Source organism: Manis javanica, chromosome 13 (assembly GCF_040802235.1).
Source record: "Manis javanica isolate MJ-LG chromosome 13, MJ_LKY, whole genome shotgun sequence".
Lineage (NCBI taxonomy): Eukaryota > Metazoa > Chordata > Mammalia > Pholidota > Manidae > Manis > Manis javanica.
The window spans coordinates 45,229,991-45,255,157 of NC_133168.1; the positions used below are offsets into that span (position 1 = coordinate 45,229,991).

Genomic DNA, 25,167 nt, shown 5'->3' on the forward strand with positions numbered 1-25,167 from the left:
ATGCTCTTACCTCCCAGATGTTTTTGGTACACTACTGTGATCTTTGGGGGCCACTCTGCTGTTACTCCAGGAACACACACAAGCCCAGCTTCCAGGCCTATTCCCCAAGGTGCCAGAAGGGCCAGCCATTACTGGTCCATGTGTCAGAATGTCTAGGGCCATGTTCACTCAACAGAATCTCCAGGGTTTAATGCAGTTGGGGCTGGCAGCAAGATGTTGCTCTCCTAGCCATATCCTGGTTTCAATAACCCCTCTTTGGTTTGCACATACAGTTGTATAGGAGAGGCAGCAATATGTGTAAACATGCCCACAGGGCTCAAAGCTCCTTTTTGGGGTTTCTCATTCAAATGCAAGTGAACTGACCAGACCTGTATACTATTGGTGTTTGACTTAAAGGCCAGATTTCAACAAACCTTAACACCTCTCTGTCACTCCTGCCACTTTATTCCTAATTGCTGCACCCATTCCTGTAATGCACGTCTGGTAAAGTGGGTACCTTGATTCCTCAATCACCTGTGGCTGGCCGCAGGTTGCAAAGAGACACTCTAGGCCCTTTTAGGTAATTTGCTGATCTGCATGACGTACAGGCAAAGCAACCAACAGGTCAGTAGCTGTGTCCACACAAGTTATGGCATACTGATATCCTTCTGACATGGGCAGGAACCCAATATAGTCTATCTGCCACCTGACAAGGGATATCAGCCCCTTTACTATTGTCCCATGTTGCTGCAGGACTCGAAGTAAGTCCCTCTTAGAGCACATAAGGCACTCTTTCCAGGCTCTGCTGACTTCTTCAAAGGTCAGTGGCAAGCCCCACCAATGGGATACAGCCCACATTGTCTTTTGCCCCACATGCAACAAATGCAGATGTAATCATTGGGCTATATCAGGGGCAGGCTTTCCTTCTAGCCAACGCACCTGGACCAATGTGTCTGCTTCATCATTCCCTGGGGATGCCAAAGGTAAATGGCCAGTCACATGTCTTAGTCTGACTAGAGGCCCATAGGTCTTGCCACAACTCTTGCCCCAAAAGGGCCAGTGACCAATCATCCAGTTGGCATGGTATCATGTCCGGAGCCAAAGGGTCAAGCCCAATAGATGGCCCAGCTGTCAGTGCAGACAGCTATAGGGGAGGGATCCTGGGTGATCGCGAGCCACACTACCCACAACTCAGAGCATTGGCTGTTCTTACTCTGTCCATTCTCCATTCATGCTGTCTCAGTCTTAGGATGGTAAACCACAGCCCTCTATTTCTGGAGCTGCCCATGACTGGAGCTGTCTGTATACCAAGTATCTTTAGGTATAGGGGCTTTTCCCTCCTGATAAGGACTCTCAGATACCAATGGCTCAAAAGGAAGTTTTTCCTGCTTTCCACTGGTATAGGTCACTGGCCCCAATAAACGTTGGAGTTCTCCATTTAAGGGGCTAGTAGAAAGGGCACTACACTGTTATAAATATGCTCCCCATTTGGCCAGTGTAGGCATCTGTGCCACGCCATTCCATGGCCTGTGGATCTAGTCTTGCACCCACCCCACAATGAGATAGGTGTTTATTACTTTGGTTGGAGCTGTTCTGGTGATGGGCTCCATTGTAAGCAAGGCATGGTATACAGCAGCCAGTTGCTTCTCTATCAAGGTGTACTGGACCTCTGCTCCTTTACATAGTTGTGACCAGAATCTAATAGTTTGGCAGGTCCATTCCAGCCCCTGCCAAAGACCCCATCCATAACCATCTTCGGTTACATGAACATCTAGTCCTCGGGGCCTTGATGAGCCCATTATATTCAAGGCCTGTATGGCTTTGACTGCTCACTTGGCAGTAGTAAAAGCTGCTGCACATGTCTCATCCCAGTTCCACCTGATGCCCTTTTGTACCAACTGGTATAACGGCTTCAGAATTTGTGCCAAGTGCAGGATAAACACTCTCCAGTAGCCCAAAACACCCAAAAACTCTTGTACTACTGTGACAGTGTAGGAATAGGGAAAGCCCGGCTTGTTTATGAATGCTTCAGGAATAACTTTGGTTTTCCCCTACCAGACAACCATAAAGTATTTTACAGACAAACCATGTCCCTGAACCTTGGTGCTGTTCACAGCCCATCCTTTCTCCTGTAGATGTTGCAGCAGTCTAGGAACTGCCCCTTCTAAATTTGCAAGAGAATCAGATGTGAGCATATATCATCAATGTAGTGATACAACCACACCATTTGCAGTTTCTTCCATGTGGCCAATTCCTGGGCTACTAGTCTGTGACAGATGGTGGAGGTCCCTGTGGAAGGTCCACAGTGTAATGCTATGTCCCTAATTCATGACTGAGGGTTTTCAGAATGTCTGCTATAGAGGTGTAGCAGCATGAAAAGGGGGTGTGACTTTATTCAATTCCCTGTAGTCCATAGTCATACACCAGGAGCCATCTGCCTTTTTCACTGGCCACACTGGGGAATTAAAAGGACTATGAGTGGGCTTTATGATGCTCACCTTCTCCAGCTCCTGTAGAGTTTCTCCAATTTCCTTGTACCCCCCAGGCAATTTATATTGCTTAGTATTTGTTACCTGCCAGGGTACAGCCTGAGCTACAGGCTGGTGCTTAACATGTCCCCTCAGAACTGCCTTTACCACTCATACCTTCAGTCTGAACTCATCTGCAGTGGTCTGTAACTCACCACAGGCCCTGAAGGATGTTTACCCCAAAATATATTCTGGGATGGGAGAAATGTACACACTATACTCCTTTGGGGGTAAATGCCTTATCCCCAATGAGATTTGGTCTTTCTTCACTCTAATTGCCTTACCCCTATAGCCATCTATCACAGTGGGGGTCCCAGAAAAATGCTCAGGGTTGCCAGAGTTATCATAAATCAGAGAACATTCAACTCCTATGTCCACCAGCAACATGACACGTTGTACATTTACTTTGTACAATGAATTGCTAATTCTACATGTGGCCTCTGGTCCCCACCACGTCCCCCAAGGTGGGGGCCTTGACCCCCCAACTCAGCTGAACTTCAATGCCCAATCATCCTCCTGTGTGGGTGAGGGCCCAGGCAAAGCCTGAGTACTGTCACCCAGAAAGTTTTGCAGGGACACAGGCCAACCATGGGGCTTTGACTACAGTTTCTGTGTCTTGGACCTCGGTGGCTGGAATTACTGCTCTGGCTTTAACTGGTGCTACAGTTCTAACAAGATCCTATTGGGCTGCCCGTCAAGTTTTTCTTTCAATACCCTGGCCTTCATCAAATAAATCCACACTGGGTACTCAAGACCTTCAGGGGGCCCTTTGCACCTCTCCTTTCAGTCATAGACCGTGCTTTCTTCTGTGCCTTTATTGTTTCAACCTCTCCCAGATCTGCTAAAGTACAAGTAGCCTCACTTATGGGTTGCCCAATGTGGGGGGCAAGAATACTCACTAGGGACCCAAGGAGGGATGAGGGAACTGTATGCAGCACCAAATTTCTTATTCCCATGGTGAACATCTCCCTATTGGGAAACAACATCTCCAATTCTGGGGAAGGCCCCACCCACCTAAGAGGTGCTTTACCCTAAACCAATTCCCCACTAGGGGCTCCTGAGTGGAAGCCCATGGGTTAGGGGGTTACTGGGGGGACCTTCACCCTCTACTGCTGCCAGAGGTAAGGGTGAGTTGTCACCCACCACCACTACAGGTACTGGGGCCTCCCCACCATCCACAGGGTGGTTTCCAGGTATCTCCCCACCATCTCTAGGGGTAGCCCACCCAAGCATCACACCTGTGAAGACAGATTTCAGGTTCAGAGGTCCTGCTGACTACTGCCACGTGTAACTCCAGGGGAAAAATAAGTTCATAGCCTGGGACAAATAAACCTTTGAAGCCAAAATCAGTCAAAGGGAAAATAAAGTGGGATAAACCCATTTATTGCCTACAAGCAGTCATCCACTGTTGCTCACCCGTGTGTCTCATGACCCAGCTGCGAAGAAACCAGTAACACCTCTTCAGTCCAGATGTGCCCTCGCTCTCCTGCCTTGTAATCCCCTATTGGTATGGAGATAGACTACTTCTCTCCCCCTCTTGCAACCACTTATTGATATGGAGATGCACTAAGACCAGGCAAGAGATTCTGGAAATACTGCAATTTTACCCACACATATCAGTCGTGGACATCTTTTTTCCTCTTATCCTTACAAGAACCAAAATCATTGTCTCAACTCTTTTTGTTTTGACTGTGAGGTTTTGGTCTTTAACAATAACTTAGGAAAAAACTGAGTTGGGAACTTTATTTGGCATTTACCTTCATCTTTAGTTTTGAGGATTCACCTTAGAATGTTATGTGTTTTATTTACCTTGCAGAAAAAAATATAAAATCTCTTAATGAAAATAATTGAGAAATGAAGAAATAGTTAAGGGATCTAGAAATGTGGAACTTTAAAAAAAGATTATTCAGTGGAGTGTGTCTCTACATGGGAAAGCTAACGGCCTGAATTTCCATTAATTAATTTTATTATTGATTTTGCCATATTCAGACTCTCTTCTGTAATGGATCATAGGACATTACATCTCAACAAGACCTTAGAACTCACCTTTTCCATACTTTTTCAGTCAAACATGAGAACTGAAGACATGAAAACTAAATAAACCAGTTCATGACAGATTTGGCCCTAGAAAACCATGATCTTTCTTTCTTTCTTTAAATTAAAGTATCATTGATATACATATGATGGTTTCAAATACACAACACAGTGGTTCAGCATTCACCCATATTATCAAGTCCTCACCCCCTCCAGTGAGGTCACTGTCCATCAATATAGTAAGATGTTACGGAATCATTTACTGTGTTCTCCGAGCTGTACTACTAACCTATATTGTGACTGGAAATTATTGTGCCCCTTAATGCTCTTCTTCCTCCCCCACCCCGGCCCTCCCAAACCCCTCCCTGGACCTCCCAAACCCCTCCCTTTTGGTAACTACTAGTCTTTTCTCAGTGTCTGTGAGTCTATTGCTATTTTGTTCAGTCTGGAAAACTGTGATTTTCCACAAAACCACAATTTAACTGGATTGACAAATTAATTGCTTTGGAAAGAAGTGCCATTCTAAGCGTTTTTTTCATACTCATTCCAAAGGCCCAGTGTTCTTAGAAGTCTTTGTTCCCATCCCAGTCTCTTTCTTAAGGGAATCCCAACATACTTTGGGACATAAACTCCTCAGTTGACACATTCTTCTTTCTGTCTCAAGCTTAGGGGAGAGCTATGTTGTTTACCATTTCTCACCTTCTTCTCTATGCTACTGTCTTCTCTAAGATCTCTTCAGTATTACCAAGGAACTATCAACTGAGCATTTCAAAACAACTTTGGGAGTGGTATAAAGGAAGGACTATAGCAAAAGGGAAGGCAGTAAAAATTATGAGGTTATAAAGAAAAAAAGAATAAAATGTATGTAAATGGAGAAGATCCAGATACAATTACATTTGGAACCAATAAATCTAAGGCAGTAGAAACAGATTTGTGTGGATGTTCCTTCTGGAAAATCAGGTCAGAGCACTTAGTCCATTTAATCACAATAATTTATTCAATACTTTGCTTGCTAAGAAAGTAAAGAAGGATTTTTAATGCCAAGCACACACCTGAAAAAACACTGTGTTATCATGTCTTGATCCCACAGCTTTATTAAAACTATTTATTCTAGCCAAATAAACTACTATTAATCACTCCTTAAAATTTTATCCTCCTTTACATCTTATTTCCTAACTCCCATCCTCTCTCCCACCAAATGGGTATGCCCCCATTTTTCCTCTCACCTCTCCTACTATACCTCCACAGAGTTTCTGGCTAGTGTTCTTTGCAGTTTCCCTCTGAACTCAACTGTCCATGAGTTTTGCTCCATAACCTCGTCCTTAATATTGATAATCTCAATTGAATGCCCTGTTCTTTAAACTGCAGAGTAGTTCTATTTCTATCTTTCTAGAAGGCATCTACCTTTGTATGCACCATCAAACAATCAACATCCATTCACTATGGAGGAAATCAGAATTACAAAGAAGAATAAGAAAATAATCCTAATCGTAAATTACCCAGAGATCACAATGAACAGCAAGGAAGCTAAGATTAATTGAAGAGATTAGTGGGTATTAAAACTTGAAAGGCAAGGGGATTGTAGGCTGAAAATGTTCCTAGGAGTCGATAAATCAATCTAAATATCAACAAGTGATTGGAAGAAGCAGACTGTCTTTTATCTTTAGTTATTCATTACACAAATTGTTTTTTGGTCTACTATGTGCCATCTACTCTAGTCTTCTAAGCACTGAGGCTGGTTTTTTAGTATTGAAGAAAACAACAAGATCCTAATTCTTATGGAGTTCGCATTCAAATGGAAAATTCAATGAGTAGGTAAAATAAAAAAGATGATTCCATCTGGCTAAGTGCTATGAAAAAAATAACATTCAGTGATGTGACAGAGAATGAGATTACCTTTGTGCTGACTTGAATGTGGAGAAGGAAACAGTAGTGCATAGATGGGGGTTGAGAGAGATCATTCTAAGCAGGGGAATAGTAAATGCAAATATCCTGAAGTAGGAATAAGGTTGGCATACTGGGAGAACAGTAGGCCCATAGGTGTGGAGCATAGTGGGAAGGAGAGAATATGTGACAGGAAATTGAGAAAGTGGACAAGAGTCAGATCATGTGGGTCTTTGTCAAAATAAAGGGTTTGAATATTTATTCTAACTGTTTGCAATAACTTGATAACACTTTATTCCACAACATAAACATATATACAGAATATGACATTAGAAATCGAATAACTAGCAAAAAGCACACATTCAGAAGCACAGTCTCTGCCAATATTTAACCATTACTGTTTAAGGCTTAGAGACAATGAACCTAGGGGACATGTAGATGGTCACTAGAGAAATGTGCTCTTGCCGACTAGGGATGCTTCCACAGAGGCCAGGTTAAATATATACCCAAGCCATCTTTTTATTTTTTATTAAGATACCATTGGTGTACAATCTTATGATGGGTTCACATGAGCAACATGGTGGTTTCAACATTTACCAATAGCCCAAGCCATCTTTTGACCGAAGCTTCAGCTTTCCAGGTACCTTGACAGAAGGAAGGGAGGTGCTCGGGAGAGGTACCTCAGCAAACTGGTGTATTAGATGGGGACTCCTGGAATTTGGTCTTTGGATCAAATTATAAATTAATATTTACTTTGTTTCCTTTTTTAAAAATTCTACACTGAATTTTCTTAGCTTTATTTCATCATGCAAGAAGCTAGTTAAATCTGAGTGAATTAACAAACTATTCATTTATTCATCAACAAACATTAATTTGAGTTTCTGACTATTCAACTCATCTGGTGCTATGAATTGGGGATATAAAATGTGTAAGTGATGGTCCTGCCTTTGAGGAGCCATGGTATGCTGGTGAAGAAAGATGAGAAAACAATAATTATAAGACAGTGAAATAACTCCTGCCTTAGAGGCAAGCAGTTGGCAGTAAAAGTTAATATTGATACAATCCAAGAATAACTTCAAATCAAGCCTGAGCGGACAGGGAAAATGATGAGACTCTTTGTTTAAAGACACAATTATTCCAATTCATTAAACTTTTATTTCCGTAAAACTACAAACATGGTAGTATTCATGAATAATAAAATACAATGCAATGCAATTAAATTTTTATTAAGAAATATTTATTTGGAGAAAAACATATATCTAAAATCAGTAGCACCATAGTGACTGTTAGTGTTAAAATATTCTACTGAAAATGCACCATGAGAAAAGCCATACATCCTGTGATTTCTCAGGCATAGGAGATGTGTTGTAGGCTGATGCCATTTATTTTTCTTCAGGTTTAAGGCTAATTACAAGGTGGTTTAGGAACAGCTGGAAAATTCCTTTTCATTGTGGTCAGAGGAAGTGCACTGACGCAATTTTACAACACGTATTTTTAAAAACAATATGTTCCATGTTTTCATTTCTAAATTCCTGCAGACAGTCAGATAAAGCAAGAAGGCATTTGTTACTGGGCAATACCTTGCAGGAGCTCTAAGCTTTCTCTTCATGTAAGAACCTGTCTGGCCACATTTCTCCCAGAGCTGTCTTCTCCAGTTTTCACTCTGATTAAACCTGAAATTCTTTATAAAGTAATTAGGCCTACTGTCTTAGTCAGTTCAAGCTGCTATAACAGAAAACCTAAGCCTGGATGGTCATAAACAACAGACTTATTTCTCATGTTTCTGGAGGCTGAGAAGTCCAAGATCCAGTCACCAGCAGAATGTATTTCTGCTGAAGCCTGCTTCCTGGTTTATAGACCACTGCCTTCCTCCTCACTATAACTTTACATAATGGAAGGGGCAAGGCAGCTATTTATAAGGGTATTAATCCCATTCATAAAGGCCCCATCTCCAAATACCATCACACTAGGGGAACAGATTTCAACACATGAATTTTGGGGAGACAGAAATATTTGGTCTATAGCACCTTGTCTGTATTTTCCTCTCCCTTTCATAAAGAATTAATTTTACTTTTATCTGTAAATTATTAAGGGGTCTGTGGATAATTTTAGAATTAACTTTAAGATCCTATAGATTAACATGGGATTCTTTATTTCCAAGTGGTTATGCAGATGTATGGGAGATAAAGAGACTTTCAAAAATGCCTTTAAGTAACCTGAATAAGAATTTTTAAAAAGATGAACAGTTGATCATTCCCACAATATAATTCCTGGTTTTGACTTTTTTCTAACATTTTATCATGAAAATTTTCTAACATAAATTTGAAAGACTATCAGAGTGTACTTGCCACCTAGATTCTACCATTAACATTTTACTATGCTTGTTTTATCACTTATCTATTCATCTATCTACCTTTCCACCCATCTACTAATTGCTGTTACATTTTTTATGCAATTCAAAGCAAACTAGTGCACCTGTATGTTTCCCTCAAGTATTTGAGCTTGCATATTTAGAGTTCAATACTTGCTAACAGGTTTTTGTTTTTCTGAGCTTTGACAAATGTATATATCAGTGACATTCCACCCTTTTATCAAGATACTACCATCCTCTCAGAAAATTTCTTCATACTCCTCGCTAAGCAATAAATTTATCTTCCTCCATCCCTGAAGGCAACTATTGTTCTGATTTTTTTTCTACTATGTATTGGATTTCCCTGTTGTAGAACTTCATATAAATGTAATAATACAATAGGTACTCCTTTGTAGAAGGTATTTTGCACTTGGCATATTTTAAAAATTTACTCATATTTATGTGTGTATCAATAGTTCATTTATTTTAAAAATGTATTATTATTTATATTTTATAAATATACCATTCCCCTTATACTTTCAGTTTTTGACTATGAAGAAGCTCTTATAATCACTCTTATACTAGTCTTTTTGTAGATATGTGTTTCTGTTTCTTTTGGGTAGCCTGCAATTGGAATTTTTGGGTTATAGAACAGGTGTATGTTTAGTTTTCTAGTAAATTAATTATAACTTTTTAAGTAATTATACCATTTTCATTATCAGCAAGTATTTCACTTGCTTAACTAACTCACTGGTACTCTGTATTATTAGTGGTTTTAATGCTAGCTCTTTTGAAGGTTGTGTAGATGTATCCCCTTGAGGTTTTAATCTGCAGTTCTCTGACAAGTAGCAGTGTACACACTTTTTCTTGGGCTTATTGCTCTCATTTATATATCTTTTTTAGTGAAATTTTCTCTTTAAATTACTTGCCCATTTTTTTATTGGATTGTTTGACCTTTTTATTACCATGTCATAGGAGTTTTTCATACATTGCGGATACCAGTCTTTTGTTATCAGATATGTGGTTTTAAGATATATTGTCCCAGATAGCAATTTCATGTTCATGTATCTTTTGTGGAGGAGTTTTTAAGTTTAATATATTGATAATTTGCTATTTGTTTTTTATACTTGTTTCCATAATCTAAGGAATCTTTGCCTATGCTCAAGTCACAAAAATATTCTCTTATGATTTTCTTTAAAGTGCAATGATTAAGACTTCTACAGTTAGGCCTAAAAGCCATCTCCAATTAATTATCATGTATAGTATGAGAGTAGGGGTCAAATTTCCTTTTTTTCCAAATGTGTATCCAGTTATTCCAATAAATAAATCCTCAATTTATTGAAGATACCTTCTTTTCTCCATTATATTGCTTTGGGACTTTTGTTAAAAAATCTGATGACTATATAAAGTATGTGTTTATTCAGGTCTTATGCATTTCCATACAAATTTTTAAATCAATTTGTTAATCTGTGCCAAAAACAAAAAAGTCTATGGGTTTATTATTGGAATTGTTTTAAATGTATAGATCTTTTGGGAAAAATTAACTTCTTAATAATACTGAATCTTCTAATCCATGAACATGGTATATCTATTTACTTTTCTTTAACTTCCCTCAGCAATATTTTGTAATTTTCAGTGGAGAGGTCTTTGATATTTTTGTAAATTTAGTACCAAGTATTTTGTTTTTGACTCTATTTAAAACAATTTTTTAATTTCATTTTCTAATTGTTTGCTGTTAATGCATAAAAATACCACAGATTTTTATGTAGTAACTCTGTGTCTTATGACATTGCTACATATGCTTACTACTTCTAAATGCTTTTTTGATGGATTTTCTAGAACTTCTTTGTAAGCAATTATGTCTGAATAAAAGCAGACTAACTTCTTTTTTCTTATAATCCCTTTCTTATTGAACTAGCTAGGACTTCCTATATAATGATAAGAAGAAATGATGAAGGTGGGTACTCTTGCATTTTAAGATAGGACATTTTAAAACTAAAAATGAAACAGAGGATAAACTCAGAATAAAAAATGATCCCAAGAAAGCAATATTATGATGCTTGCTTTATACACTCATATATAGTTTAAAGAAACTAAAAAGAAAAATATTTTGTACTTAAATTATGTAATATTTCACATTTCTGGTGCTCTTAATTACTTCATTAGTATAGGGATTTCTTTCTAGAATCATTTCTCTTTAACCTAGGTAACTTTCTTTAGCACTACTTACAATAAAGGTTGGTTTGCTGATAATGATTTCTCTTTTTTTTTACCTGAAATGTTTTTATTTCACCTTTATTCTTGAAGGATATTTTCACTGGCTATACAATGGGTTGACAGTTTTGTTTTGTTGTTATTGTTGTTTTAATACTTTAAAAATGTTACTCCAATATCTTCTGGCCTGGAGCATTTGAAGCAGTTGTTCTGTATGTAATGTGTGATTTTCCTCTAGGTACTTTAATGTTTTTCTCTTATATTTGGATTTCAGCAGTTTGACATGATGAGCAGAAATTCTTATTTATCCTTCTTAAAGTTTGCTGAGATATTTGATTACTAAATTGGGGAAATTTTTAGACATTATATCCTTAAATAATTTTAATCTCCAACCCTCTCTTCTCTCTTTCTGAGATTTCAGTTATTCGCATTTAGGTATATTTGCTATCATTAAATAGGCTCTTGCTATTTAAATTTTTTTTCCTTTTTTTCATATTAAATGATTTTTACTCATTTATCTTCAAGTTTTATTAACTCCTTCCTCTGTAACTTCCATATAGTGTTATACACTGTTATGCCCATACAGTGAGTTTTAAAATTTTAGATATTGTATATTTCAGCTAGAATTTTCATTTGGTTTTGTTTTGTAAGTTCTGTACTTTTGCTGAGGTTTTTTAATTCATTAGGAGATTTACCTTTGTCTCACTGAGCATAATTACAGTATTTGCTCTAAAGCCCTTGTTCACTAATTTCAACATCTCTAAGCTATCTTATCTTTGATCTGTTGATCGTTTTGTCTTCTGAAAATGTGTTATATTTTCCTGGTTCATGTCAAGTCATTTTGGAGTTCATCCTGGACATTGGGAATGATCTGTTGTAGAAATTTTCAGTTCTTTCTATTTCTCCAAATCGTTGATAATTGAAGATTTTTGGATGTGGATATTTGTTAATTGCTTATTGATTTGTTTTAATAAGCATTTAACTTGTTCTGGATTCAAACTGTAAATGCTGTCTCTTGTCACAGTTTCCTCTCAGTTTAATTATTTTATCCTATGCTGGAATGCTTATAATCTGCCCCAAGCATGTTCAGGGCTCTTGGCAGGAAATTTTGGCAGAATTAGTACATAGAATGTGTGGCTTACCCTTCTGGCTTTTTCTTTATGGGACTCCCCCCATCACTTTCTAGCAGCTGATGTTGCCCTAAGCTGCCCTCTGTTTGTTCAAAACTTCGTGTTTCCTAATCAGTTTTCTGCCATCCTGTGTAGCATAGGCCATGGTCTGTCCTCACGTTAAAGCCATAGAAACAGGAGGCTCATCATGAGCCAGGCCCTTATCTCGGTGTCAACTCTCCGGGGTCCGCCTGCTTTTGCTCCTTGTCCAGAGCTTTCAGATAATTGTTTTTGCTTTTTGGGTGTGTGTTGTTGTTTGTTTTGGTTCAGAATTTATAGTTGTCATACAAGGGAGGGTGCGTCCGCTAGGAATTTCCATGGTTATAGAAGCAGAACTTGGCTGTCAGTTTTTGAAATTTTAAAAACCTAGAACTGTTAAGTCTCTAAGAGAAAAAATGCCATTACAGTATCTAAGTTTTAAGGAAAGTCGGTATGGATTTTAAAAGGTTGTATTTCTTTTGAACTCAATCCCACATGAATGCCGTAGCCTTCAGGAGACTCAAAGTAGTGGTGCAGCTTCCTTGCAACATTTCGTTAAGGATGTAATTATCTAGTTTAGCCAGTGGTGGCACTTACAACCCATAACCCTTAGAGATGGAATAGATTTAAGGGACCCAGGTAAACCCTCTAATTTTGCAGATGAGAATTTGATGATCAAATGATTGTGTGATTTAAACATTATCACAGATGGGAATTAGACAAAGTTTCCTGCTGTTGCATGTCCAATAAGAGCTATTTGGCCCACATCCTAGGGATTTTACTCCTGTAGCATATCACTACATATTAGTAACTCTATCTACTCTGTCTTTCTGTTGGATGTGTTTAGGATCATATTATTTCATGATCTGCTAAGAATCACAGAGTGTTCCTGAGTAGTTGATACACACAGGCAATATTTATAAATGAAGAATTAAGTAGATAATGCTTACAAAAGTACATCCAAGAGTTCTTGGTACAAAATAAGTGTCCGGTGAGTACTCATTCTTCATTGTCTTTCTAATTCTCATTCTTCTTCTTACTGATTGCTCATATGCTCAGGACACATTTGAATTCAGGGAGAAAAGGGAAAGTAGCACTCCTACGGTTTTCTGGAATCATTTGTTTTATTCCTGCTCCAAAATAGTAAAACTCTTAAGTGCTTCCTTCCTTCTCCCCTCTTCTTGCTTCTTCCTACTATTTTGTTGCCTTCCACCACTACAGCTTCAAGGGGACAGGTAAGCAGGGTGAGTTCAGCTAGATCTCAGGCTATGGTTAGTGAGAAGGAAATAATTATTCTCACTTGTTTCTAAGCAAAAGAAATTGAGAAAAAGAGATTGGGGAGAAAGCAAGTGCTCTAGTATCTTGAGATTTTTAAAAATAGATTTATAGTCAAAACACTTCTAGCTCCATGTAGCTAGCTTTGCCTCTGTTTAATCATCTTGTAATGGGTTATAATACTAACCTAAGGATAGGGAAACCTCATTTCTAAAATGTCAGATAGTAAATATTTCAGACTTTGTGGACAGTATTCTGTTTCACATTCTCCTTTTTTAAAAGAGACTTTAAAATATAAAATCCATTCTTGGCATGAAGGATGGATTTAACTACCACAGGGTGGTAGTTAAATGACTTCTGTATATTAGACATTCCTATTGTATAATGTTGAAGAATCAGATGAGATAACATGTGTGAAAACACATTGTAAATCATGCTACAGATGTATATGATGTTATTATTAATGATAATAATTACCCCTTGCCATTTGGAAGGCAGTACAAAGGCCTGAGGAAATTGGATATAGGCAAAGTAAGTTCTGATGGAGGGAATGATGAAGGAAAGTTCGGGGTCTTGCCAGATTAACATGGTGGGTGACACTATTTTCCAAGAACCAGTATACATTCCCTGAAGTTATTCTGTGAGCAAGGCTAGGTAGAGGAAACACCAACACACACAATGTGTCCTTCACAATTTTTCCATAGCTAAGCTTCGCAAAAATAATTGGCTGTTTTGGAATTAGAGAAAAATGCTGTAAGACCAACAGTTATAACCCACCCAACCAGAAGATGCCATAATTTGTTTTTATGACTCAATTTAACATTATTTTTCAATAAATAATTGAATTTATAAGTTCCTAGTTTTAACTTTTATTTAATAGTGTTTCAAATGAGTATTGTAAATTAAAAAATGAATGACCGTATACTTCAAATCTTCACTGCTGCATTGTAATGAACATAAAAAGTAAGAATTATATCCAGAAGTTAAAATATTTTATTAATCCTAATAATTTTCTAAGGGGAACAAAGAAGGTAGTTTTCCCAAGAGTCAAGCCTTATTTGATTTAAGTTCATTGACAGTTATTTATCACTGGTAGCATTAAAAAATATCCTAATTTTATTACTTCATTTTCCTTATGACTTTAACAGGATTATTCCTAAAATATAACATAAATACTTTCTAGAGCACAGGGTCTGAGATGTTCTGCAGATCTGTGACTCACTATGGCAATTGGAGGTCAGCAGACTAGGTCCCCATATACCTGCAGAATTTCATCCACAGATGCCACTTTGAGAAATGCTGGCACCGTGCTGGCTGGTTTCTGAGGAGCAGGAAAGCCTGCACCATAGAACACTGTTGAGTTGTAATTTCACAATCTCTCTTAGTCATGCCTAAAATTGGAAGCAAGTAATTAAATAACAAATATTATGCATCCCAGAACAAGCTGTATAATCATGTTAAATACATTAACCTCTCCTCTAACTTTATTTGATGTAAAGAGGGAGGCACTGAGTCAGCTGATGAGGCATAGGCATAAGACTGTTACATGAAGTTAAGGGAAAGGGAGAAAAAAAGGCCACATTAGAACTCCCAGCCACAACCCACAAATAGAATAATATCCATAGATCTGTAAAAGAATAACAGAAGGGAAATCAGAAGCACTATGTTAAAAATGTATGTGAGTCACGACCTACTCCCATTTCTCATAAGAATTACTGATTTCCATGACTAAAACTAGGACTTTTTAAATGACATTGAAAATGTAAGAAACTTTTTTGAAATATAAAATGCAAAAATAACTAAACTGGGTTAGCAAATCTTATTTTAAAAAGGTATAAAAAATGACTTTACTCTGGGATGCGGGAGGCCATTGGTGCTCCCTCTTGACATGCCATGTCTAACATGATAACGTTAAGTGCAGATAGCTACCCTGTAACTTATTTCCTCTGTTTCCTTCCTCTAATGTGTATTTTATGTTGCCACAATATCTACTTTTCTTAAACCTAGAACTGAGTGTTACTCTTCTTTTAAATATATCCCACTATCTAAAACAAAATAAAACACCTGGTCAAATCATTGTCAGGGCAATCAAATCTATATAAGCAGAATCTCTGAAGAAAACAAACAGACTGGGTAACATAGGAGTGCTCAGTAATGTGACCAATTCCAAAGGTGTGGACAGGGTTTAGGACTTGCATAAGAGATGGTGCAGTACCTCTTAGATACATCAGCAACTGTGGAGAGCCTTATCTCCTGTTTTGAATTGAATTGGTCCCCCAGACATGTATGTGAAGTCCTAATCCCCAGTACTTCAGAAAGTTCTCGTTTGGAAATAGGGTCATTGTAGACGTAATTAGTTAATATAAGGTCACACCAGAGTGGAGTGGGCCCTTAATCCATAACTGGTGTCCTTATAGAAGAGGAGAAGAGACTTAGAGGGAGACATAGGTAGATGTCCATGTGACAGGCAAAGATTAGAGTGATGTGTCTATAAGCTAAGGAATGTTAGCAAACACAAAAAGTTAGAAGAAGCAAGGAAGGATTCTCCCCTATAGACTTCTGAGGGAGCATGGCCCTGTTGACACCTTGCTTTCAGACTGTTAGCCCCCAGAACTATGAGACAATAAGATTTTGTTGTTTTAAGTCACCCAGTTAACAGTATTTCATGACAGCAGCCCTCAGAAATGAATGTACCTCATTGACCTGAAGGGAGAAACTCTCAGACAGAGATGACAGCACCTATGGCCTTCAAAAGAAGGGCACAAACAGCCTACAGGAACCTGGCAGATTAAAAGCCAGAAAAGTAAACACCCAACCCTCCGACCAACTGCCAGGGCCTGCCCAGGGTTGAACTGCCTTGGAAGGCAGGGGGTAATTGAGGCCACTGATGTGTGTCCCTGTGGACCAGCCACTAGGGGCAGAGAGTAGACAAAAGCAGAAAGGGGCTCTAAAAAGACAAGACAGAACTATTCAGCATAAAGTCCCTTAACAAATTTTGTGTCACCTTAGCTTTCCTGACCCATCTCCTGTCCTTCCTCCACATGTCACATACGATCAGACACCAGGACCACTCAAGGCATCATGTATGTTCTGCTATCATAAGTTTGCTCAATAGTCCTTCTATTGAAATGCTTACTATCCTACCACCTTCTCTGTGTGTAAAAGTCTAACTCATCTTTCAGGTCCTCCACAAAACTTTCTGTAATCCACCCAGGCAGATATCCCCCCCATCAATGTCACATTCACAGTATGAGTTTATAGTTCTATGGTAGCAGCCTCCAAAATCTGAATTTATAGTTAGGCACCTGTATTGTCTATTTAATTGCAAGATTTCTCAGTGCATGGATTGAGGTATGTTCACCATTAATAAGCCCTACACATTTCACAACAATATGTACAAAGTAGGAATTAATACATATGGTTAAATTGAAATGAGAATTTTTGCAATGAAATGAAGTTTACAGTAGTCCACTTTACTCTGCCCATTTTACAGAAGTAAAAATTGAGGCCCAGAAATAGAAAGTTAGGGTTAGGATAGGATAGGCAAAATAGGATTAGAATATATATTAATTTTCCCAGTTGGGTGCTTTTATCATTAAGTAATTACAGAATAAAGCATAATTTTCATAAAGCTCATGATAACAACTCCAAAGTCTTATAACAATAAGAAAAACTAAATATATTAAATAAATAAGTATTTTAAGTAAATGACTTAAGAATATGTGGATAAAAAGATTTTCAAAATACTTAGTATGTTGAGAAATTGCTAAAAATTACGTGAGAAAATATTTTGAACTTTATTGATTCCACAATTTTTGAGAAACAGCTTGTGGTATTTAACATCCCTAAAGGCAGCTGGGTTCTCCCATTCCAACTTGGTAGCAAGAATGTTAGGAGATAAATAGATAAAACTATTTGCCACAATTCAGAAGTAAATGTAACTGTCAGCTTAGAAAATGTCAGAATCATTTATCCTCTGTTACATATTATCAAGCAAAATGTCAAAAACAATTTCAAGCAACCCATAATCAAAAGGGCCAGTTACTTATTTATATTTTCTGTGGAAATCAACTTTCTTGTGTGACAAGAACAAGGTCATTCATTTTCTCTTACTCTCTTTTTATATTAAACTTGTCTTATTCTTGCATTAGTAAATACCATTCCATCTCAAGGACATCTTTTTGCTTGGGAAAACAAGTAAAATGAAAACCTCTTAAAGTTAATGAACTGAATTTTTGCAGTGGTGTAGTTTAGGAAGTTCCCAAGACCACCCTCAGATCATTAATTCTCTAGACTTTCAGAAGTCAGCACAAATGCTTTTTCACAGTTAGCAAAATGAAAGGACACAGATTAAAATCATTAAGAGGCAAAGAAACACAGGGCTGGGTCCAGGACAGATTGGGCATGGAGCACCTAGCTGTTCTCTCCCAGAGGACTAGAGTAATATGTGTATAATACTGCCAACCATGGAAGCTCTCCAAGCCTTGGTGTTCACGGTTTTTTTAGAAGTCAGTGATATAGATGTGTCTGACCTCCCACACAGCTGAACTTAGTTCCCTGCCCCTCCGGAGGTCAAGCTGGTAACATGTGACCCAAGGCTCCCTGCATAAACAGCATTGTTAGCATATTCTGTGGGCCTCGCCTGAGGACCAGGTAAACAGAGACTCCTTCTTGCAGTCAGGGCCTAGAGATTGCCTCCCAGGAGCTGGGGCCAGGACCAAACATTTCTTCAGACAAGGTTAGTCCTTTAAGAAACAAGTATCTCTTGTAAGTTTCAAATATACATTTCTAAGAGATCCGGGTCTCTATCCATTTGTTTTTGCCCTATACATGAGTTATCCAACCTGAGGTTCCAAACTTCCTTGGTTTAAAACACCTTTTGTCTCAGTTATTTTTAGTGGTGACTTTAAGGCCAAAAGAAACTCCTAATAGTAATTTAGTGCAAAAAACTTAACAGTAGTAGTTTGCATGGTGTCCAGCAAGGAATGCTGTGATTCCGCGAAGAATTTTGGGCACTTTGGAACAGGATTTGAGAACCACAGTTCTTAACCATGGTGCTGAAGTCACTACAGAAGATCATACTTTCATTGTTTCTTTCCTTTAAGAATGTTTTGTTGCGAACTAAGTATGTGCAGAATGCTAGGAATGGGGCTTCACATACAGGTAAGATATGCTCTGGACAGTTTAGTGTGTTTAATAGATGTTACAAAGCTAATAATATAGGCAAGTTTGGGGAAAAGATTATTTTCCAATTGAACAAGTCAGTAAAGTTAAATTTCCAGCACTTGACACAAAAACTAATGGACATTCAGGAAATATTTGTTGAATAGAATTGTAACACAAATAAGGGGGACTTACCTTAACTGTCACATATGTGTGTGCAAATAACTATTAACACCAAGCCTATTTATCTGTTAGCTAGGATGAAACTGGTTCACTTAAAAAAAATATCTTCTGTCCATTATTAAAAGCAACATGGTATTTTGCTAACTTTAAAAAAGGAGAGAAGAAAATTGTACCCACCTCACCTATATACAATAACTCCCATGTCTTTTGTACTTTTATCATATACATGCCTATACAGTTGTAATCATACACTACATTTTTTATACACTACATCATACCCTTCTCTTTTTCACTTAATATAGTTTTGTAAGCTCATCTCCATTGTTCTAAATAAATCTTCTCTAAATTACCTTTTCCTTCATCCCTAATTTGGAAGAGATTTACTTTTCTTTTTACTATGAAAATCTCTACTTTTTTCAGCACTAAAAGTGTTTGGTACAAGTACAACTTTGTTTCTGTTACTCTGATGCTTGATTGTCCTTTAGTTTGGACAAAATAACTTCCTTCTCTGTGAATTACCCAGCAACGCTATGTGAGAAGAGAATTTATCCTGTTTTTGCCAGGCTGCTGATTTTTCTGACTCTTGCTGTAAACAAAGCCCTGATGTCAGGGGGAGAATGTGATTTGACTCCCTGGTTAGAAAGGGGAACTGAGGAACAGAGAGCGTGTCTCTCTCTTCATGTTACTATGTGCCTTGGGAAGAGGAGGCTGGGGATGTCCAGATGCAGAGCCAGAGAGGACATCTTTCTGGTTATTCAAAGCCAGTGGAAACTCTGAGTTGCCTTTAAATTGCCAGGTCTTGGTGAGACCTTCAGTGACGAGAGAACTGGCTTTCTCAAGTCAGGAAGGGTCGATTTTGGATGGACATCCTCTTGACTTAATTCAAAGAGCTTCCACATTGAAAGATAGGATTTCCTTGGCATAGTAGTCATTTGGGAATGAGTTTAATGCATTTAAACTATTGTCCCTGGAAGAGATAAAGAGAAAACTCAAAAAAAAAAAAAAAAAGATGAAGAGAAGCTGCCAGAACCATAATCTCAAGACTAGAGAACATGACATGCAGTGCTAAGTAGTAAATGTCCAAAGGGAGTTGACAATATTTGATTTTGCTCTTTTTATTTAAAAGAATATGTTCATTAACTTAACAGTAAGATGCAATTTACAGCATTTCTAATTTTTAAAATTCTCCTTGGAATGATTAGGGAAGTAAGCTCTTTCACACTCTTACTATTGATGGGATTATTAATTGGTGCTAAGTTTCTGTTATAATGTGTGCCAAAAACTTCAAAAGTCCATTTACCCTTTTCAGCAGCAATTTAATTTGGCTTTATGCTATAGAATATTAGACATGTACTCAAAGGTCGTAAGTGAATACAATACATATTAACATGTATTAAGTGTTATAATTTCTCACATCATAAATGATCTAATTTTGGAAGATAAAATACAACCGATTAAATAAATTATGACTCATTGATATAGAAAAATTCTATATGGTCACTAATGATGATGTGCAGATGTTTTAATAGTATGGAAAATACTCAGGATATATTACTAAGTTAAAAAAAGCAGAAAAATGAGCATACACTAATGTTTTCTATATGCACAAATGCGAACACTCGAAAGATATATATCAGTATGTTAAAAGTAGTTTAAGTGGTTTTTTCGAGTAGTGGTTAATAGTTAAAGTTCTTCCTTTCCTTTCATCCTTCCCCTGCTTCCCACCCTTTCTCCATCCTCTCTTTTTTACTCCCTCATCTTCCTTCTTATTTTTGGTTTCCTCTGTTATCCAAGTATTTGAGTTTTTATTTTATAATTTGAAAGAATACACTGTTTTATTTTACTTTTATGTCATAAAAGTCTGCTCTTTGTATTGTCCTTAGGGAATTTAGGTGGAGAAAGAAAGTGAAACAATTGCGTTCCTCTCTTTTCTATGCCATGTCCTTTATCCTTCCTTAATGATTCCAAGTTCTCTTCCTCCATGCGTGAAGAGGAGAGAAAATAGGAAAATGAGTACCAACATTCTCCTGTGTCTTTCAGAAGCAGACCTAGATAAACATTCCACTCTGCTCATTCCTCTTCAGAAAATGAAATTTTTTTTTTGAGAGGGCATCTCTCATATTTATTGATCAAATGGTTAACAACAATAAAATTCTGTAGAGGGGACTCAATGCACAATCATTAATCAGCCCCAAGCCTAATTCTCAACAGTCTCCAATCTTCTGAAGCATAACGAGCAAGTTCTTACATGGTGAACAAATTCTTACATAGTGAATAAGTTCTTACATGGTGAACAGTGCAAGGGCAGTCAGTCATCACAGAAACAGAAAATGAAATTTTTTAAAAAATTAAATACTTTCTATTTTTTACCTGTTTTTGATAGTTGAAGGACTGGTAGAAAAGCAACTCAGGTATTTGCTGTATGGAGTTTAAATGTTATGTATTTCTTCTCCACAACAGTTAAGAAGAAATTAGTTTTACCTTTAATATGGAAAACTTAAATGAATCACTGCTTTTATGATCTGTCTTAACATTTTTTTTATACATTAATAAATCTGGGCTCTTTAATTTTCCAATTAATGTCTGAATAAAAATTTTCATGAGAACCAAAAACAACTCATGTTTAAAAGCCAGAATAAGAAAGGTGGTAATAGAAAAACTAATGTTCAGTGATGACCAAAAGTAGTTGACTACTTCAATTCTCAAACTTGACATTGTCTCCTAATAGCGAAGTCTTGTTTCAGGGAAGGTACACAGCTCATTGCAGTTTAGGAAATATTGAGAGTTAAAACTGGTTGTGGCACATAATGCTCATGTTGTACTAATAACTGTGTACATCCAGATGTGCAGCAGATGATCTCAGTTTGAGAATATTAAGCCTGTGGTAGATAAGTGAAAGTTATGCTATGGTAACTATATTTTCTACCAATCCTTTTAAAAAGGTGAATCCTACCAACACAATCATCGTAGGTGCTTCATGCATTTCATTTCAGGGGAAATTGATGGTAGAACCAAATTTTAACCTTGTACATTAACTCATTTCCATGCTGCTGGTGTCCCAGGGGTCCCAAATTGAACACCAGGGATTCTGGGTCCAGGATTCAGGCAAGTCTGGGTCTGTTCCGCAGGTGGAGATATGGCATGCCATGATCTTTATTCACGAAGGCCAGATGAATCCGTAAGGAGGAATTCATGGCAAGGAGAAGGGCTGAGAACTATGCGCAGCCTTCAGAAATTCCAGCAGTGACTTCTAGCTGTTTCAGCATCAAGGAAAGCCACTGCCCATGAACTGAAACCTGAGGGTTAAGGGGCAAAATGGTGGGCATTGCAAGAGCACATTCTTGGAACATCCATGACAAATGTGTGTGGGGAGGAAATCCCAAAACAATGGAAAGACCTTGAGGGGTTTGACTCTTAGTATGGAGATATATTTGCTTTGTGTCCATTATTGCTGCTCTGGTTTTATTCTTCCCGTTGTCACCTAGAAAACACAAGTTGCATTTATATCCCTTTTGAAAAAGAACAGAGGAGTAGTTATCAGATGGCATACACCAAAGGCACATACACGTGGGGTTCTTGTTCCTGCCTTTAAAATGATAAACATTAGACATACCATTTAGAAAAAACAGCAGTTACCAGGAAATCAATTAGCCAAGATGAAAAAAAAACACCTGAACAGCATTTAATCTTCAAATAAGAATTCTTCATTCTTGGGTCACACTGATGAATGAGGTGTCACTTAGATTGATTTAAATTGCAAATGAGCATCAGACACACATGATAAACATGTCCTTTGGTTTTACACTGCTTTCTTAGCATCGCCTTTCTAACACTTGTATCTGACCTGGAACATATTTTTGAACCACTCAATATCAATTTCAAGATTAAAAAATTCTACACACTTCACAGCCCTTCCTATTACATGAATGTGTAAATTCAATTCCCTCTCAAGATGAAAAAACAAGGGTTGGCTTCCCAAAATATGTTTTCATTGGCTTTAGGGAACTAAAACATACCAGTCTAGATGACTAATATTTCCTGTAAAATAAAGATAGATAAACACTTAATTAAGTTCTGGCTCAAATATAATTGTTACCTTGGAAACAGTTTGGGGAATAAATATGGTTACGCTAATGAAACTCCTCATGATTCCCACCACTGATCAGTTTATTAATTAGACCAGGTCATCCTCCTACCTTGTGCTACCCTTTTTGGAATATTTAAAGGGTTAAAAAAAGTTCCTAAGAGTACACTGAAAAGGAGGAAAACGGGATAAATCTTAAATTAGTTACTTTCGGCTCTCATAAGGATTCCAGTTGCAGGAATAGGTTAAAAGTGCTCTTTAGCTTATTTACGAATTTCAAATATCCTTCCTACCAGATTAGGCAGAAAACAGAAGAGTTGTATATACAGCGTTTTGAACTAAAAATTCCTAATGCAGTTTCTCTGAATTCCCTCTTTGGAGGATTCAAAACTGCATGTACCCAAGAGAAACAAGAGAAACCAAAATCCTACTAAGCAGCCGGCGTTTTTCTGGTTCCAGCTCTGAGTATAGAGTAGTTTCGTAGGAAGTCCCACTAACGCGTGGCCCGAAGGGCAGCCTGCCTGCTCTGGAGGGTTGTGTGGAGGCCGAGTGTGAAGTCTAGGCGCGAGAGCGCATCTCGGCTCTGAGATCACACCCACTCGGGGAGTGCGTGTGAGCGAGCGCGTGTGTACGTGTGGGGAGGTGTGCGCCGAAGGGGTGGGGTGGGGGCAGCGAGAAGGGCTCTAGGTGAAGCCGGAGGAGAGCGAGGTCGCCCGCCCGGGCCTCTCCCCCGGGGGCCGCGGTGGCTCGCCCGCACTCCGGCTGCCCCTCCCCGTGCGCGCCGCGGCGGCGCCACAGGCCCCTCGGTCCTTTGGCCACCGCCCTCCCGCCGCCCGTCCGGCGCGGCCCGCAGCGGGGACCGGCGATGGCGCGGGACTGACGGCCCCTGGCCCCGGACCCCTCTGCCCCGCGCGGGGGCTAGCGGGGGCGCCGGCGCCGCCCCGATCTGTATGTGGGGCGGGTGCCCTTGCGCCCGGAGCGAGCGGCCCTCGGCGCCCCCGAGGCTCTGCCCCGCCGCCCCGGAGGACGACCAGGAGGAGGAGGAGGAGCAGCGGGCCGGGCCGGGCTCCCCGCGCGCCCGGGGAGCACGGGCTCCCTGGAGGGAGCTCGGGGCGTCCCAGCCCCGGAGGAGGGACCCGGAAGCAGAAGCGGAGCCGCGAGGCTAGCCGAGCCGCTGCCCCCGCTGCCCGCCGGCGCCGGGTGGGGGTCCCGGCGGCTGGATGGGCAGCGGCGGCGCGGGCCGCGGGCGGCGATGGGCGAGGAGCAGAGCACGGTGAGCGGCGGCAGCGGATCCCAGGAGGCGCGGGCCCCCGCTGGCGGCGCCACGGGCCACCCGGAGCCCCCGAGGCCGCGGGGGGACAGCGCCGGGGCGCCCGGGCCGCGCGCCGCCTCCGCGGAGCCCAGCGGCGGGGGCTGCGGAAGCGACTTGGGCTTGGCGGACGCGAGCGCCGTGGAGCCCGCGAGGAGCGGGGGGGCCCCGGGCGGGAGGAAGAGCCCAGCACCAGGGCAGCCCGCGGGACTGGCGCTCACCGGGCCCCTCAACCCCCAGACTTTGCAACAGCAGCTGGAAGAGGAGAAGGAGGAAGCTGGGCACCGAGACGAGGGAGGGAATGAACAGCAGGAGGCGCCCCCCGGCGAGGAGCTGGAGCCCAAGGCCCGCGTCGGGGCGGCCGACGGGCTGGTCCTCGACGTGCTGGGTCAGCGGCGCCTGCCCCACGCCAAGGGGCAAGTCTTCTGCTCTGTGTTCTGCGTGGAGAAAGCCCTGCCTGAGGCCCCCACCGCGGAGCAGCTTTCGCCACCTGCATCGCCACCTCGGGCTCCGCCGGTGACGAACCCTCCCAGCTCCCCCTCCGCCTTTCCCAGCCCCCGGCTGTCCCTTCCAACGGATCTCCTGTCCCCCGACGGCGGCAGCATCGAGCTGGAGTTCTACCTGGCGCCCGAGCCGTTCTCCGTGCCCAGCCTATTAGGAGCTCCACCCTACTCTGGCCTGGGTGGGGTGGGGGATCCCTATGCGCCCCTCATGGTGCTGATGTGCCGGGTGTGCCTGGAAGACAAGCCGATCAAGCCCTTGCCCTGCTGCAAGAAGGCCGTGTGCGAGGAGTGCCTCAAAGTCTACCTGAGCTCTCAGGTAACCTCAGCCCCTGCCCCCGCTCCTGTCCCCGTACAGCATTCCGAATCACCGGTGAGGAAGCACAGCTCCCAGCCAGCCGCCTGCTCGCAGGCAGAGGTGATGAGACACCCTTGCGAAGGATCTCTCTCACTTTCTCACTTGTCCGTTGTTGCTGTGATATTATTATTTGTGTTTGTCCTCTATTGGGTAACTTG

At 40.1% G+C, this 25,167-nt stretch overlaps 1 protein-coding gene across 4 annotated transcripts in view; it reads left to right on the forward strand.

Moving 5' to 3' along the window:
* Positions 1-23,955: 23,955 nt before the first annotated feature.
* RNF217 (ring finger protein 217) overlaps positions 23,956-25,167 on the forward strand; it is a 156,261-nt gene continuing 155,049 nt past the window's right edge. For 3 of the 4 annotated variants that reach the window (XM_036993725.2, XM_036993730.2, XM_036993738.2), the window contains exon 1: positions 23,956-24,970. In XM_036993725.2, coding sequence (XP_036849620.1) covers positions 24,095-24,970 — 876 coding nt within the window. In that variant the 5' untranslated portion in view covers positions 23,956-24,094. The remainder of the gene's footprint in view (positions 24,971-25,167) is intronic. The other variant, XM_036993733.2, reaches the window with a different exon arrangement.